We start from the raw sequence: 18,683 nt of genomic DNA on the forward strand, positions 1-18,683 counted from the left end.
CTCAATAAAGAACGTTCTGTATGTTACCAAAGTTTGTTTTTATTACAGATATTTGGGAATCCAAATGTGTGTTATGCCAGTGAATATTCTCAAGTTAATCCAAGTGCAAGACATATGACACTGAAATCAAGAAATGTAAGTATATTTGCATTCAGTTTTTAAGAGGGAAACGGTCAAATATTTTTCAATATGTTTAAGCAACAATGTTGTTTAAGGGGTTGTGTGTTTGAGCAGTAGAAGGATGTACACAGAAGTACTTATCCTTTGCTACTTCACAACAGCAAGAAAGAGTGATGTAGCTAGAAAATAGGAAATTGCTGATTTGTCAAGCAAAACATCTGTCGCAAGACCTATGGGCAACTATTTAGAGTATATTTCATATGTTGGTTGGATGAAAAATTTTACAAATTGGCAACACACTTAAACTCTACACAGTAACTTTAAAGCAGCAACTTTTTCCTCTTTACTGGCAGATTTGATGAACTGAAAAGCACAGAGAAGCCAGATAATTACAGAAAGTGTTAGTCTCTAGTCTGAACAGTCACTCATTGTGATGTAGAGGTTTCTAAATTAGTCTGTGAAGTTTAATGCAAACATAGTTTAAAAATACTAATGCATTAAATTCATCTCTAGTGTCAATAAATGTGGCCCAAGACTATCCATAACTATCCATATGCTCATTAGGTAAAAGTTAGTTATATGATAAGAGACAAGCTGTATGTGATCTTTCTAACCATTGATCTTCTGTAAAGGATCATTAGGGTCAACATGGATATTGGATTTTTGTATATATGTGAAATACTAAATATTGGAGTATACTTGCTTTGTATCTTCGGTGAATATATGTTATGTACATTACACTTCACATTTTTATAAACAAAACAGTATGGCCTTACTGTGACAAAAATTTGTGTGTTATAGATAATAAAAGATTACAGAAAATATGTACATAAAGTGAAGCTCTGAAGTCTTGTTGGTGGGTAGTTTTCTGTATATAGCTGATACATATGGCACTGGTTGAATACAAAATGTGAACAGGGCATTGATTATTTCTGGCTATCAGCCTTTACTGCATTTTGATTTACTGCTTTTGGATCTCTCTCTTCCCTTCAGAAAGATGTTGTCTAACGCATATTTATCATGAAATTGTGATGCCATTCAACACAATGTATTAGAAACATTTGTAACACTGTGTGTTGTCCCAGTGTGTTTTTTGTGGCTCTGCCTTTTGAATGTCATGATAACACCTGTCACCCTTTACTGTCAGGGTGCTGATTAGTTACAACTGTTTTCTCGTGTAGCTTACAGAACTTGCAATTAGATGGTGTTGGTGTGCAGATTAATGCTCACTGCTTCAGTCTTTGTGTAGGTTGATGGCTGTTAAGATATGAGTGTTGTATTGTGAAATATTGGTGATAGATTATTCTGCTACTGCTTTGTTTGTTTTTGTTGGCATGCTTTGCAATACTTGTTTACATTCTGTATTTGCATTCTGTGTCCTAGTTTTTGTACAGTACTGTTACTTAATGTTCTTTGTATTATTTCAAATTAATGTTTACAGTTTATTTTTTCACATCCCTAATTTTTGTCAAGACATCCTATACTGGCTCAAAGTAGGCCACTTAATGGCAATAAAATTTGTGAACTTTTGGAATGTGCTAGTGATCCAGTGTTTTAATAAAAGAAGCAGTGTTTCTGAAAGTGGTAATGATGCTCTTGGTGATATTGTTAATGAAAGTGAAGACAAAGTGGAAGATAGGCAGTATACTAAAGTAATATGTTAAAGTAATTGCATCTAAAACTATACAGCAATTACCACATTCATTTCATGAGGCACTTGAACCAAAGTATATAATGCCAGTAGGATATTCAGTGATTATTTCAATTTATTTTTCAATGCAACATTCTGCAGCTTACTCTAACTGAAACTAATGGCTCAGCTAGGCAGTTTACGGACGTAACTATATATGCTGCTACTTCTTCCAGCCCTTATAAAAAACTAAGAATGAGTAAATAAGAGCTAAGAAGTTTTTATAGCTTGTGTATTAAATATGAGACTCAAACAGAAGGCTTACAATGCTCCCATAATGGAGTGCAAAATAATCTTTGGCATTTCTGTGGTTTGGTAAAATGCTTTCTGCTCACCATTTTAAGCATATAATGAAGTTCTTTCATCTTGTTGGTAGTGAGAAGTCTAGCAACTCGCCATCCAAATTGACCTGTGTATCAGATACGTCATTCATTGATCATGCCAATAATATATTTATTCACCATTACACACATCAAGAACAACTTATGGTTGAAGAAATTATATGGGGTACTAAATATCATACTGCCGTATTAAGAGTATTTGCCAAACACCACCACTGATGAAAAATTAAATGACGGATGATTTGTGACTCCCTAACTCAGTATTGTTTTCGGTTTGGTACTTCGAGGTGCCAAAAGTGAAGAAGATAAGAATGAGATTTCAAGATGTGGCTTAGGTTACTGTGTTGTTCATAAGTTGTTGTTGTTGATGTTGAGTCAATTATTTGCAAAATGGTTATTGTAGCTGTGTGGACAACTTCTTTTTCAGCACCACTTGTAGAAATCCTTTATAATAGATACATTACTAGCACTGTAAGAAAAACAGAAAATATTTATCAGACCAATTTAAAAAGAAATGTGGAAAATCTGGGAAAACATGTCAGTTCTTATACTAGCATGTGCATACCAAGAGAGGAAAAAATCAGTGGACCCTGTTCTTTCTGTAAAGTAAAGTTAGTGCTGGTGACATTGAATTCAAAAATAAAACTTGGTAAAAAGCAAGAAACACCAGTACAGCCAGTACATGTATAGAATACACACACCTGACATTGTTTTTTTTTAAGAGGTGGAGCCCCTCCATGCCCACACTGGCATGATGGCCAAATCAGTCTACTGCCATCTCTGCATAAGGGTTAGTTATCACTAAAGTGAAGTGTCACATGATGTGAGTACTGCAATGTTTACGTATATCTGGTTAAGGTTAAACATTAATACGCACTCATCTGGCGATAGATTGGGTCGAAAGTCGAATAAAGGGTAGTGGTTTGAAGGGCAGAGGAAAAAGTGCCAAGGCAAGAGCCAAGGGAAAACCATCTGTGATGCAAGTCTGTATGCCTATTAGGATGAGAGGAGAATCCGTGTTAGTGAGGAAATTAGCATTCATCATAATGCCAAGAATGGTGCAGACCTCTTACACATTATATAAAGGAAAGAAAATTGTTGCCACATATCTATGTGCTGTAATGGCAATTGAAGCCCTGTCAGCTGAATGGTTACAGAAGAAATTGAAAATTATGGTCTGAATATTTCTCCAGGTGTGAGGACTTCAGAGAAGAAAGTAAAGATGCTGTGTGTGTGCGCGTTAGTGAAAGAAGAAAAAGCTAATGAACTGTATGCACTAGATGTAACATAGGGTTGCATGGTAAATGTTTTTATATACACTAATTTTAAGTGACACGGTATACATTGGAATACTGTAATGTTCTCTTCAAATAAATACTCATCATCTTTATAAATAAAAGTCTCTCTCTCTCTCTCTCTCTCTCTCTCTCTCTCTCTCTCTCTCTCTCTCTCTCTCTCTCTCTCTCTGTGTGTGTGTGTGTGTGTGTGTGTGTGTGTGTGTGTGTGTGTGTGTGTGTGTGTGTGTGTGTGTAATGCAGTACCTGCGACAGGCTGTGTTTGGTAGGAAGGACAGGGCAATTGAAGATTTAAACATTATTTGATTTGTAAATATTCTCCCTATTTTAACAGAACTCAGTTAAGTCAAATTTATTAAACATCTATTGAAAAAAAACACCTCCAGTTGCTCTGACTGCTAAGAAGCAGAATAACTTTAATTGTAAAACTGTTGACCAATAGCAAATGAAGTAAAGGTAATAATAAAAGCTGTAGCAATACAATAAAAGCAAGTATGCTCTGTGAAAAAGCACAATGTGGAAAAAAGAAATTTACTGCTGGATACCAGAGGTGTGCAACACATGCAGAAGAAATAACTAGACAAAATCAGTGTCAAATATTCTGTCCTGAATGGCAAAAATTCTCAAACTTCATGAATGAAAAGATCTTAAATCACTTAGTTGTTGGCCACTTCAAAACCAACAGTGAATACAAGGAGTAAGATTAATAACCATGCAGTTGGGTGAGCCACACTTGCATAAACGCATTTAAGTAAATAAATCTAGTACTTACTCAGTTGGGAAATTGGCCAGTTAACACTTCAACAATTTTGATGAGCTAGAAGTAAAAAAAAACACTGTAGTAGGCACCCAATGATTAAGGCACAAATACATCAACATTGTACAACCACGTGTTGGCAAGGGGTAGTGGGCTTCGAAAGGTTAAGTGGTGTAGGCTGTTTTGTTGGGTGTGGATTTGGCTCTGCTTTCGGACACTGTGCTTGCTCTAGCAACTAGGCAGATTTCACCCAAGTCCCACCAAAAGAAAAATGGTAGCCTCGCTGCAAAGTTCAAGCTTGTCTGCTTTGCCCCCAAGTGAACTGTTTCACCTTACTGGTCTCACGGTCACTGCCCTTGTGGATCTGATCTGTGCGAACCATGTCTTCCTAAGGCAAAGGTGTTCTGTTAGAGACCATGGTGCGACCTATCGGTTGCGCAGTAATTCAGTGGCTAAGTGGTATTTCATCACATTTTTAAAGTGAATACAGCATGATATATGGCAATTTAAATACAGAGGGCTCCAAAAAATCTATGGACTGTTTAAAAGTCCATGACAGGCAAACTAATTGACAGTTGTCTCATCTTTGGTGAAAGTGTAGCTTGAAGTGCAACTTAAAGAAATGACTGTAGGTGTTTGAAATGGTCACCATTAACATCCACACACAAACGATACCGTTGGACTGAAGCACGAACTACTGACTGCAGCATGCTCAGTTGAATATTTGTACATGAATGTGCAATGTATTCTCAAAGTTCATCCATTGTGCGTGGCTTTTTCGATAAACAACGTCCTTTAGTGCTCCCCACAGCTAAAAGTCCAGAGGAGTTAGGTCTGTGGAATGTGGTGGATACTCCACAGCAACTCTACGGCCTATCCATCTTCCTGGTAGATTTTCGTTCAGATACGCCCTAACATGATTTTGGTAGTGGGCTGGGGCACCATCTTGTTGAAAGTAGTCTCCATACAAGTCTCGGGTGGCAGGTAAAATGGATGTCTGAAGCTTTCGAAGGTACACCTCACCGGTAACTGTGCCTTCAGAGAAGAATGGCCCAATCAAGCCCCGGTAAGACACCCACACCACACATTTACTCCTAGCAAATTCACGGCTTTGTCTACATGGACAATCGAAGTTTCAGCGGCCCAGTAGATGAAATTGTGGCGATTTACTGTACCATTGACTTTGAACTGTGCCTCATCAGAGCATACAATCATCTCTGTAAACTCTTCATTGTTGCACAACATATTAGTAAACCACTCGCAGTAATCCATTCTACGATCTGGGTCATCCTCATTCATTGTGTGTAGCAGTTGTGGGATGTAACACTTCCACTTTGCTGTCTTCAAAATTCGCCGAACACTTGAGCGACTCGCTCCAGTTTCACGGGCACAATGTCTGACTTCTGTGGTGAGCGAGTGAATTGTTGTAACACACGATGGGAATTAGCTGGACTTGTTACTGTTACAGGTCGTGCAGATCATTGTTTGTGTACATGTTTAACGCGGCCTTCTGCTTCAAATTTGTCTCGAATTGTGACGAATTGTTAAATGTGTTGGTGGCTCTGTTTGATACTCATTTCGCCATTGCTGTTGAACCTCATTAATGTTTTCATACTTCACAACTGACATTCCTTTCATCGAATGTAAGCCTTGTGCCAGCCATATTTACTCAAGTAACTAGGTGCAACTAATAACAAAACACTGTGGCGACTGTCAACTGACAAAACAAAACAACAAAATACAACGGCTGTGTGGCGATTGCCGGAACTACAAACTGTTACACTACTAAAGGTTGAGAAAACTGTCGACTTTTAAACAGTGGATACATTTTTTGGACCCCTCTGTAGAACACTGCATAGCAGCATGAATACACACATTTTTAACATACCATGCCATAATGGAGAACTAAACAATTTTCTGTCATGAGTCTGTCTGCCAGGCTCCCACCTGGTTCTTGGCTGATCACGCCCTCCCTGCTGTCCTGGATTTTCTTGTGATACCTTTTTGGGTACTTTGGAATCACTTATCTGTAGTACATGTACAACCCACCTTAGTCTGGATGGTTTCATTAGTGTTCTGATAGATCAGTCTTAAAACAATTGTCTTTTTCCTCCATATTCCATTTTGACAAATTAGGCCAATGATTCCTCAAAGCTGTTTTCTTTCAAATGTGTCCCTTTCAGGATCTGTTGCTGTTAGAATCAGTTTTGGAACCATGTGTCAGCACTGCTGTAATAAGTATTTTGTATGTGAGTAACTTGGTGGTTCCCGTGAGGAGCCTTGATAAGTCTCATTAGAGCAAAATAGACTTTGGCTACCATTAATCTGTTGGATTTCATAGGAATTGTGTAGTAGGTGACTGTTGAATCCACATACTTAAACTCCTAAACTCCCTCAAAGGTATATTTTCCTGCTGTTACTGAGGCTGGCATGTTCTCCTTGGGTGCCTTTCCTGCAGCCATGCATTTTTTCTACCTGTTGGCATTTAATCCTACCTTCATGCTAGTCTCTTCAAGGGTGTTAAATGTCTCCCTTCCCTTTAAAGTTTCTTCTGGCACTGTCATCTACTTTAGTTCCTGGCACTGATTATGGAAGATCATCCCCCCCACTAAAAAGGTTTGCATCTCTCACTACCTTCTCCAGGGCAGCATTATAAATAAGGCAGATGAGTGCGTCTCTTTGCCATACCCGGTTTTCAGTGTTTAATGTGTCGGACTCATTCTCTCCATTCACATACTGCTTTGTGTCTCACCTTACCAGTTTTTTATGGATTCCCAGTACAGTCAGCTCATGACATAATTATTCTACCTCAGCTATCATACACTGCTTTAGTAGACAAAAAGATGATGCATGTGAATCTCAAATTGTCATCTTATCTGGGATTTACCTTGGAGCATAGATTTGATTGTGAGACTGAACTTCATTATGTATTCAAAATACAGCTTGATGATACCAAATGAATTGCAATTAATATGCTAAAGAATATTGAATGACTGAATTTGTAGTCAGGTGAATGTTTGTCAGCTTTATTGCTTGTCTCTTCTTTACTGAGAGTTTGATCTAAAGTTAAGTATTTACAGTGTTTATGTTGAAATTCTCTTACACAAAATCATTTATCAGAAAAGTTAAAATGAATTCCAATTTGGATATGTTTGCAGCTCACATTCTGCCGTCATATAGCTGTGGATGAGACTGTAATGTATGTACCACATCCACAAGATCCAAATAAAACATTACTGAAACATGAAGCTGTTGTCACTGTGCAAGGAGTTCCACTTAATTCCTATGTGGAAGATGTTTTAACGAGCAGAATTTCCCTTAATGCTGGGAAGGTAAGTGTCTTTTACAATAATGTTATGACAAAAGTGTCAAGGGGTAGTATATTTGACTAGTAAGCAAAATGTCCTGACACCTGTGTTTGAATTTTGCCACGTGTGGTATATATATGTGTGTATGAGTATATACCTATCCTTTTCCCCCTCTAAGGTAAGTATTTCTGCTCCTGGGATTGGAATGACTCCTTACCCTCTCCCTAAAACCCACATCCTTTCATCTTTCCTTCTCCTTCCCTCTTTCCTGACGAAGCAACTGCCGGTTGCGAAAGCTCAAAATTGTGTGCGGTTGCGAAAGCTCGAAATTTTGTGTGTGTGTGTGTGTGTGTGTGTGTGTGTGTGTGTGTGTGTGTGTGTGTGTGTGTTTAATATATGTGGCATACACATATGTGGGTAAAGATTTTGGGACAACGCTAATTGAAAACAAAAAACGTCAGTGATGGCAGAAGAGCAGACAGTTCCAAAGCAACTGTTTTATTATAGTCAGTCCAACTGATTTCCATTAGGTTTCCAGCCTTCTCACTTTTGCTATTATTGATTTCCTGGCTAGAAGGCATTCTTTACTCTGTAACTGTCATTGTCCGTAAATGGCAAACATGGGTCTCACGTCAGTGAGGTTTCTCTCACCACAGGTGAGCCCTGGGAAGCCCCTTTTGTGCTCTCAGTATAATACGGCTGGCACAAGTATAATACGGCCTGACACATTTACTTTTACATCTATTTAAGGTATCTCACAGCTCTGACAACAGTACTGCTTTCAATGCCTTGATTCTTCACACCTTCTGTAACATGATAAAGTTTTTGGCAGGTGCCATTAACTGCTGATGAACAACTGTCTTCACAAAGAAACTGATAGATAACCTTGTTGTTCAATCCCTTATCGCCCAAGTAACCAACCATCCATATTACCCTCTGGGTGGAAAATCACCCCTAAGAGTTGAAGAGTCAGCAGAGATCAATAGCATGAAAATGCAAAAGGCAAAGGAAACCACCGTGTTTTAAGATGTGCGACATTTACCCATAGAATAATTGACCTGTAACTGGAAAAGATCTTGATGATATCTCCATTGCCAAAAGATTCTGGATTAGTCCCCCATTTAGAGCTCTGTGATGGTGCAACCAAGGAGGAGGTAACCATGAGAAAAAGGTAGAGTAACCAACAAAATGTAACATTCCAAGAGTTGAAATATGGAATGTCAGAAGACTGAATGTGGCAAGGAAGCTAGGGAATCAGAAAAGGGAAATTCAAAGGCTCTGTTTTGGCCTTGCGGAGATCAGTGAAGCAAAATGAAAAGAAAAGTTTCTAGCCACACAAATATAGGGTAATATCAATAGCACCAGAAAATCATATAACAGGAGTAGAATTTATGGACAGCAAGGCAGGATGGTTACTGTTTCTGTGAACAGTTCACTGATGGGGTGTCTTCATCAGAATTGACAGGAAACTAAACACACACAACAATAGTTCAAATATACATGCCAATGTCACAAGCAGAAAATGAAGGGTTAGAGAAAGTATAAAAGGATGTTGAAGGGATAATTTAGATCTAAAGGATAATGATGATCTAATAAGCACAGGTAATTGGAATGCCATTATAGGGGACAGAATAGAATAAACTTACAGGAGAATATGGGCCCAGTAGTAGGAATGAGAGAGGAAAAAGTGTGAATACAGTATTCAAAAATCAGTGGTGGTGGTATAATTGGTACAATCCTAGAGAAACAGGAAGTGAAAGCTGGATTACATTGTGTTCTGACTGATTCTCAAATCAGCTGTCTAATTGTAAGGTGTACTCTGGGCAGATACAGGCATGTGGATCACAGTTAAATAACAATGAACAGTAGCCTGGAGTTTAAGAAGACTCACTGTGGAAAGAAGTGTTTGATGTCCTCAATGACTGTATATGCAATAATGAATAGCACAGTAGTCATATCAGTTGAAGAGAAGTGGACATTCTAAAAGTGGTAATCAGAAGTTGGACAGATAAAAATTAGTACAAATATCTTCAGCAAAAGACAGGAATATAGCAGTATGTCACCTAGCATGAAATAAGTAGGAAGTAGAGGAAAGCAAAGGTGAAATAGATGCAGGGTAAATGTGAGAAACTGAAAAATAGTTGTCAGAAAGACTAATTCTATATGTGGAAAAGTCAGAACAACCTTTGGTGAAATTTAAAGCAAGGACTTAACATTTAAGAGTGCAATGTCAATAATAGGTTTATGGGAAGAGCACACTGGAGGTCTCTGTGAGAGTGGACTTGCCTGATGTGATAGTAGAAGTAGAAGAAGAAATGGAGTTGGGGAAAATGTAGGGGGTTCCAGTATTAGTCAGTGAAAGACCATTTTCGAATCCTTAAAATTGGATAGGGCAGAGGGGATAGGTAATATACAGTTGGAATCCATCAAATCATTTAGGAAGTGACTACCAAACAACTGTTCATGTAGGTGTGTAGAATCAGACTGTAGACGTAGTGTCACTTTCAGAAAAATGTCATCCACACAATTTTGAAGATGGCAGAGGCAGATAAGTGTGAACTTTTCTATAATCAGCTTAAGGTCTCATACACCAAAGTTGCTAACAGGAATAATATACGGAATTATGGAAAAGTGGAGATGCTATATAACACAGTTTGGTTTCCGAAAAGGTAAAGGCACTAGAGGCCGTTCTGATGTTATGGTTGATATGAAAGCAAGATTTATGAAAAACAGGGACCTGCATTGGATTTGCCGACCTATATTGTGTTAAAGTGGTTCAAGTTTTAGGAGTTATGAAAGAAATAAGAGTAAATTATGTAGAAAACCCAAGATGGGAAAGTAAGAAAGATAAAAAAAACTAAGAATTAAATTCAGATTAAAGAGTGTCAGACAAGGATGCAGTCCTTTGCCCAAACTGTCCGTTCTAAACACTGAAGAAGCAATTGTGGAAATAAAGTTAAAGGAGTGGGATTAAAATTCAGGGGGGAAGGATATCAGTGATGTGATTAATTGATAACTTTGCTATCCTCAGTGAAAGTGAGGAATTTGGATCTGTTCAATGGAATGAAGTCTGCGTACAGAATATTGATTGAGAGTAAACCAAAGGAGGACCAAAATAATGAGTGGCAAAATGAGATTAATAATAAAGTTATCTACATTGATGGCCACAAAATAGATGATGTGAAGGAATTCTGTAACTTTGAAGTAAAATAACATGATGGATAAATCGAAGAGGATCTGAGAAGCAGACTAATATACATTCAACACTCTTGGCCAAAAGAAGTGTACTACTATCCACACTCCCGGAAATGGAAAAAAGAACACATTGACACCGGTGTGTCAGACCCACCATACTTGCTCCGGACACTGCGAGAAGGCTGTACAAGCAATGATCACACGCACGGCACAGCGGACACACCAGGAACCGCGGTGTTGGCCGTCGAATGGCGCTAGCTGCGCAGCATTTGTGCACTGCCACCGTCAGTGTCAGCCAGTTTGCCGTGGCATATGGAGCTCCATCGCAGTCTTTAACACTGGTAGCATGCCGCGACAGCGTGGACGTGAACCGTATGTGCAGTTGACGGACTTTGAGCGAGGGCGTATAGTGGGCATGGAGGCCGGGTGGACGTACCGCCGAATTGCTCAACACGTGGGGCGTGAGGTCTCCACAGCACATTGATGTTGTCGCCAGTGGTCGGCGGAAGGTGCACGTGCCCATCGACCTGGGACCGGATCGCAGCAACGCACGGATGCACGCCAAGACCGTAGGATCCTACGCAGTGCCGTAGGGGACCGCACCGCCACTTCCCAGCAAATTAGGGACACTGTTGCTCCTGGGGTATCGGCGAGGACCATTCGCTACCGTCTCTATGAACCTGGGCTAGGGTCCCGCACACCGTTAGGCCGTCTTCCGCTCACGCCCCAACATCGTGCAGCCCGCCTCCAGTGGTGTCGCGACAGGCGTGAATGGAGGGACGAATGGAGACGTGTCGTCTTCAGCGATGAGAGTTGCTTCTGCTTTGGTGCCAATGATGGTCGTATGCATGTTTGGCGCCGTGTGGGTGAGCACCACAATCAGGACTGCATACGACCGAGGCACACAGGGCCAACACCCGGCATCATGGTGTGGGGAGCGATCTCCTACAAGGGCCGTACACCTCCGGTGATCGTTGAGGGGACACTGAATAGTGCACGGTACATCCAAACCGTCATCGAACCCATCGTTCTATCATTCCTAGACCAGCAAGGGAACTTGCTGTTCCAACAGGATAATGCACGTCCGCATGTATCCCGTGCCACCCAACGTGCTCTAGAAGGTGTAAGTCAACTACCCTGGCCAGCAAGATCTCCGGATCTGTCCCCACATTGAGCATGTTTGGGACTGGATGAAGCGTCGTCTCACGCGGTCTGCACGTCCAGCACGAACGCTAGTCCAACTGAGGCGCCAGGTGGAAATGGCATGGCAAGCCGTTCCACAAGACTACATCCAGCATCTCTACGATAGTCTCCATGGGAGAATAGCAGCCTGCATTGCTGCGAAAGGTGGATATACATTGTACTAGTGCTGACATTGTGCATGCTGTGTTGCCTGTGTCTATGTGCCTGTGGTTCTGTCAGTGTGATCATGTGATGTATCTGACCCCAGGAATGTGTCAAAGTTTCCCCTTCCTGGGACAATGAATTCACGGTGTTCTTATTTCAATTTCCAGGAGTGTAGATCAGGTATGAAGTGGTTATCTTGGAGCAGGAGTGTAATTATCAACTCGTTAAGGATGATGTTGGCTCTTAAGGAAGCCATTTTTCAAAATAGTTTGTAACAATACCAGTAAATTCAGGATGTGGATTGCAAAGATGGATAAAAATCTTGAAGATTATCTTTAGGGGATGTGAGGTCAGCAGCCATGCAAATGGGGTTATTAACAAAATAGTTGGGATCTAGGTGACTCGTTCACTGTTAAGTTGGCAGCAGTACAGTGAAGGTAGTATAATGAATATAGAAAGTATACAGTACTCCACTGGCAATTTCATTAACAGTAGTCAGGAATAACTCTGGAAGAAGTTGTATTAATAAAACATTGGTCAAAACTTTTAGAAACTATGATGATAACATTAAAGGTCTTAGGAAATAAATATTCTAAAACTTGAAGAGAAACATAAGTTAAATGCAACAGATTGGAAAAACATTCAAATTTAGGTCTGCAAGTTTTTCCTTATGCAACCAACTAATGGAGTTCAGAGTGGGGAACCCGTTGTCATTGACACATTAACTTTCTACTGCAGTTACTACTGTCTCACAGAAATAACTCTAGTACCACAAATAATTTGAAACTTGGTGCCTACTAGTTATAAACAGACTTACAAATTAAACAGAGATTATTAAATAGGAGTCAGTGTTGTACATAAAGCCATACTTACCTGATACATAAGAATATCAAGTGTTCAGCATTAATGGAAGTTCATGGATGGAACAACACATAAAGACAACCACCAACTTGTGGTGCAAACGCACACCAATGATACTGCAGTTGTAGTGAGTGGTCATCTTTACCTTATTTTACAGAATGTACAGTGTTTATATTGTTGTTCAGTATCACAACTTTAGTGGAAAACTTGGTCTTGAATTGTAAATGTATGGCTCTGTTAGTTTAAAAGGAGAGAAAAATCTTAAAAGCTGATTTTAAAAGTAGAATCCTCTTATTAATGTCCATAGTCTCTGCAATGCTATTAGGACTCCTCTTGATGGAAGAATCAAAGTGGCTTTCCTATCCATGAAGTATATTGAAGCACCAAAGAAACTGGTATAGGCATGTGTATTCAAATACAGAAGTATTGAAATAGGCAGAATACAATGCTGCGGTCAGCAATGCCTAATTAAGAGAAAAAGGGTCTGATGCAGTTGTTAGATTTGTTCCTCCTGCTACAGTGGCAGGTTGTCCAGATTGTAGAGAGTTTGAATGTGGTGTTATGAGTAATGGGATGTGGCATCTCCGATGTAGCGATTAAGTGGGTATTTTCCCACAAGACCCGTTTCACAAGTGGACTGTCAATATCAGGAATCCAATAAAACATCAAATCTTCAACATTGCTGCATCCAGAAAAAGTTCCTGCTAGAAAGGGACCAATGGCGACTGAAGAAAATTGTTCAGTGTGACAGAAGTGCAACTCTTCCACAAATTGCTGCAGATTTCCATGTTTGGTCGTCAGTGTCAGCATGTGAACCATTCAATGAAACATCAGCATGGGCTTTCAGATACGAAGGCCCACTCATGTACCCTAGATGACTGTACACACACACAGCTTTACGCCTCACCTGGGCCCATCAAAACCAATGTTGGACTGTTGATGACTGGAAACATGTCGCCTCATCGGACATGTACAGGTATAGTGGCAACCTACTGAATCCATGAACCCTGCATGTCAGCTGGGGACTGTTCAAGCTTATGGAATGTGTGCATTTGGTTTGATATGGGATGGGACCTCTGATACATCAAGATAAAACTGTGACAGGAAACACGTATGTAAGCATCCTGTCTAACCACGTGCAGCTACTTATGTCCATTGAGCATTGTGATGGACTTGGGAAATTCTAACAGGAAAACGACACCCCACACATCCAGAATTGCTTCATAGTGGTTCCAGACACAATCTTGAGTTTAGACACATTTGCTTGCCATCAAACTCTCCAGACAGGAACATCATTGAGCCTATTTGGATGCCTTGCAATTTGCTGTTCAGAAGAGACCTCCAACCCCCTTATACTCCTATGGATTTATGGACAGCCCTGCAGGATCATGGTCAGTTCCCTCCAGCACTGCTTCAGACATTAGTAGTCCATGCCACGTTGTGTTGCACAAGCTCTGTGTACTCATGACAGCCCTACACGATATTAGGCTGGTGTTCCAGTTTCTCTGGCTCTTCAGTATAGTAACTCATTGCTTGTTTCCTAATTCAATTAATTTTTATAGGTATTTCCCTAGTCAGAAATAGTCCACCACCACCCTCCCTCCCTCCCTCCCTCCCCTGATGTGTGCCGAGTCATATTTTGGACAGACTTGCAGATGGTTGCCCATGAATAAAAACATAAATGCACCCAGCATAGTGCTTATTACAAATGTAGTTTTATGTTTTTTGTTTGTTGGAGAGAACTCCTAGCAATTACAAAATTAACAATATTGTTGTTTTTAATGTTGGTGTTAATTTTCACTTATGAGGATTTTCTTTTTGTAGGGGAGACAAGCAATTGAATGGGTTATTGGTAAAATTGATGCAGAAGTAAAGGAAATTGCTTCAAATGCTGTGAAGAGCACAGATGACTTGCTGGCACAGACTAAAAAGTCATTTGATGAAATTACAAGCTCTGCACGAAAATCTATGGATGATATTTCATCTGTTGCTAAGAAATCACTAGATGATCTACACAACTTAACAAGTGCACCTAATCGAACAAATCAAAATCTACCAAAGTTGTAGCATTGATATTAAAATTTAGTTCATTTAACAACTTTGTGTAGTAATCTTTTGTAATCCAAATCAGATGATGCAAGTCTGTTAGCTATATTGTAAAGTGTAATAATTTTTATTAAACCGTGTAAAATTGTCGGACCCTCCAAAGTATTTTTAGGATATTGTCTTTCTTGTGTAACTTATTGAATGAATTGTGAGAAATAGATGTTTCTTGTAGTGAGAGATTTGTGTGAATGTTGTTGTTGCTTGATTAATTTGTTTTAACTTATGCTGACAGACTGATTTAACTGGCTGGTCCAGTTTTTTTTTATAAGTTAGTTGTAGTCTGATAAAGAGAAATGACATTATCAAAAGAATTACTCTTAAAATTTGGGACCTATATTTTGCCATAGTTCATTTACAATGGATTATTAACAACCATTACATACAGTTACTCATTGATTGTGTAATGGAGTGGAGTAATACGTTGCACTGATCACTGTGTGATCTGACTGCATACTAAGCTTATTGTGATGTCTTGCTGTGATTCACTCAAAATTTTTACGAACAGTGGTATTGCACCTACTTGTCTGTTAAGTTTAAATAGTGAGCAACTGTTCTGTGCAAAGATGATACAGCAGATGTATGCTCTGTTCATTGCAGGCGTTTACTGGTGTTAATTTGCTATTGCAGCTGACATGCACAGAAAAGTAAATATGCACTGCAGTTAAAATGTGAAATTTTCTTACAGCACACGTTTTGTGTTTGCTTGTTGCATCAATAAGAAATACTGTGAACTTGGTGCAGTAGAGACATCATAACAGGCCTTTATGAAGGGAAAAAGTGTACTTTTACACTTTCGATAGTCTTAAATATTGCTATGACTCTTTGTAAGTTAAAGTATTCATGTATTGTGATAAATATCAGCAATGAAGCATTATGTGATTACTTACCTTGTTGCTGTATTTTCTTCACATTAATTGGCTGAATGTTCTTATGTGTGCAAATCTAAGTCTGGTTATAGTTCATTGTAATACTCACTAAAGAGCAACTAGAGTGCAGAGTCCCTAATCACAAAAATCTACAAATTGTAATTGAGATATAATGGGATAATGATTGTGGTAATTCATAATTATAGTTTCACAGAACTATTTTGAGAGTAAAAGTTTATAAGTAATATATAGAAAAGTTCACTTTGTGAACACCAGTCTAGCCTTTCATTGTTCTAATGTGAAAGGTAACGGTTTTTGGTTTGAGTAATTTTCTTCTGGTTATGTTGCTTATAAGTATTTTATCAGTTGAGGTTAATAAAAGAATGTCCAAAATATGTCATCTATGTTGTAGGCCTTACTGTCATTGACTGTTGAGTACTTTCTGAAAAAGCATTTGTCAAATTCTCATCAGCTTTTATCAGTTTGTATGTAATGTCTTAGTGTATATTATGAATCTTCCAGATGTTTGTGAGTTAATGTTTGTTACCTTTATGATTAGAAACAGTATCAGGTAACATTTCTTTTTAAGCAATTGTTTCCATGCTATGTGAAAATCTTACTGTGTGTGTGTGTGTGTGTGTGTGTGTGTGTGTGTGTGTGTGTGTGTGTGTGTGTGTGTGTGCTCCATTCGTATGACTAAAATAATTGTGATGTAAAGAGCTTTGTGTGTTGTAGACTGAAATGTTTGCAGAAACAGTGTGAGGATTATTTTATGTTTGTATTTGGTAATGTGTGCTTCGTTTCTTTTTACACTTACGTCAGTCTCGCCTACCCACAACTTGCCTCTAAGATATAGTCAGTAGCACCACCATTCATAGTAGATGAAATATTTGGAAACTGTGGTATTTTTTAAAAGTACAGGTCAGTCAGTATTATTGTTGCATATATTTGTACTGATTGTCACTGTGATTTTGTGTATTGTCCATGGTTTTGTAGGAGTTAACCTTTCCACAGCCATCACAGCACATATGATCATCTGACTTGTAAGTTTTGTTGTTCAAGTAAACAGCATTAAAAGTAGGTAATGAAAGTACTAAGGTGATTTAATATGCTTTTCGTAATTCAGATTATGGCAACTTTTCTCCAGAAATGACAGCCCTGCAGTTATGCTGTATACACTTTAGGTGCTTCTGACTGAACAAAAGTGCATTATTGCATCAGTTTTACTCATAATTTGCACCTTTCTTAGTAGGTACCTCAGTATTCACAGTTAATAAACGTAATATTTCAGCTAATAGACATCAAAAACTTAAGGTCTTGAAATGGCTTTAATGGAATTTAATCTACATAGTTTTAAGTTTTTATTTTGACAAGCTGTTTAATGAGCACATTTGGTAAAACAGCAGCCAAAGACATGTTGCAAACAAATTGAAAAATTGTGGGGTATATTTTGAAGAAATATGTAGTAATTAGTTTTCAGTTCAACTGCTTTCACAGGTTCTTAAATATTTGTTTCAGATCTTATGAGAAAGTTGAGTTTAATAACATATGAGTATAAAACTGAATGCCCCTGATTCAAAAGAATATCATTAGATGTATGCAAAAATTCGGAAGTGTGTTGTTAAGAATGTCCTTAAACAGCAGATGAATGCAGAGAGGAGTGTAATAGTGACATTTTATGCCCTATCTTCTGCATTTAAAGTTTTCTAGTGTTCAGCAATTACGTATTTTGTAGCATTTAGGATTGACAGCTGTGTGTTCTTTTACAATTTCACTTCAGTCTGATAGTAACTGATGACATTGTTATGGAATATATTTGTGATGAATTTGTTACATATCTTTCATGCCAACATATTTTTGTAAATAAATACTACATAACTAAAACTGTTTTAGTTTTCCACCATATTATTGCACCTGGTACTGAGGGCAATTTGGTCTGCTTATCATGAGTCAATGTGTAATCCTCTTGATAGTATGTGCACAATTGAAAGCATTGACAGTGTGATGCATTTTCCTTATTCGCAAATGTACTTTCTTGCTGTAATGTCACCATCTTTCCAATAAAGGCCAATTGCAGTAATATTGTGGTTAAGTAGTACAATGCCAAATATTTGTTCAAAGCAATGTGATTGGAATCTACAGGAAACTGTAGTGATGCAAACACATGGATGTGGTGAAATACCTTTAGATATTTCAGTCTGTGATTTGTGAAATTTTTCTAAATGTAGGAGCTATGTAAAAGAGAGTATTAACATAGGCTGTAAGATACAGGGTGTTATCTATCCATTTGAAGAAAAATACTGAAATTCTGGGATTTTATAAAGCTTTTGGCACCATTTGTTGTTACAGCCTTGTTTAACCACTGTAATAAAAGGGAATCAAAAATGTCATCACTTTGCATGTGTTCAAAGTGTAATCACTTCACTTGGTTTAATGAATATTCTCCTTTTATCTTGGTTTGGTATTTCAGAATATTCCAGACGTCAGTGGGTTGATTAAGGTCCCTTAGGAACTCGGCATCGTGTCTTGTAATTCTTTTTGAACATACACTGAATGTAAGAGATCCCACAATCCATAGACTTATTTTGAATTTTCAGATTTTAGTCGTTGTAGAGAATCTTTGTCATTGTTCACACATTTGCATCTTTTTCCTCAATGTCTTAAAGTAGGGATAAGAAATTTCAGTTCATGTCTTGAACTTGTGAATACATTTCTTGTTGAGTATGCCTTGTTACTTTAGGAATGTAAGCACGCTTATGATATCAAGAGTTTGTGACACACTGAGAAAGTCGGAGTG

At 38.5% G+C, this 18,683-nt stretch overlaps 2 protein-coding genes across 4 annotated transcripts in view; one reads left to right on the plus strand and one right to left on the minus strand.

Moving 5' to 3' along the window:
• Positions 1 to 18,276, plus strand: part of LOC126273069 (protein slowmo) — a 57,618-nt gene extending 39,342 nt beyond the window's left edge. For all 3 annotated transcript variants that reach the window (XM_049976475.1, XM_049976477.1, XM_049976478.1), the window contains exons 4-6: positions 49 to 135; positions 7,362 to 7,535; positions 14,739 to 18,276. In XM_049976475.1, the coding sequence (XP_049832432.1) occupies positions 49 to 135; positions 7,362 to 7,535; positions 14,739 to 14,981 (504 nt within the window). In that variant the 3' untranslated portion in view covers positions 14,982 to 18,276. The remainder of the gene's footprint in view (positions 1 to 48; positions 136 to 7,361; positions 7,536 to 14,738) is intronic.
• LOC126273071 (60S ribosomal protein L35) overlaps positions 1 to 18,683 on the minus strand; it is a 158,232-nt gene that overhangs the window by 119,787 nt on the left and 19,762 nt on the right. The gene's annotated exons all lie outside the window — the stretch shown is intronic.

This window comes from Schistocerca gregaria, chromosome 5, assembly GCF_023897955.1.
Source record: "Schistocerca gregaria isolate iqSchGreg1 chromosome 5, iqSchGreg1.2, whole genome shotgun sequence".
NCBI lineage: Eukaryota > Metazoa > Arthropoda > Insecta > Orthoptera > Acrididae > Schistocerca > Schistocerca gregaria.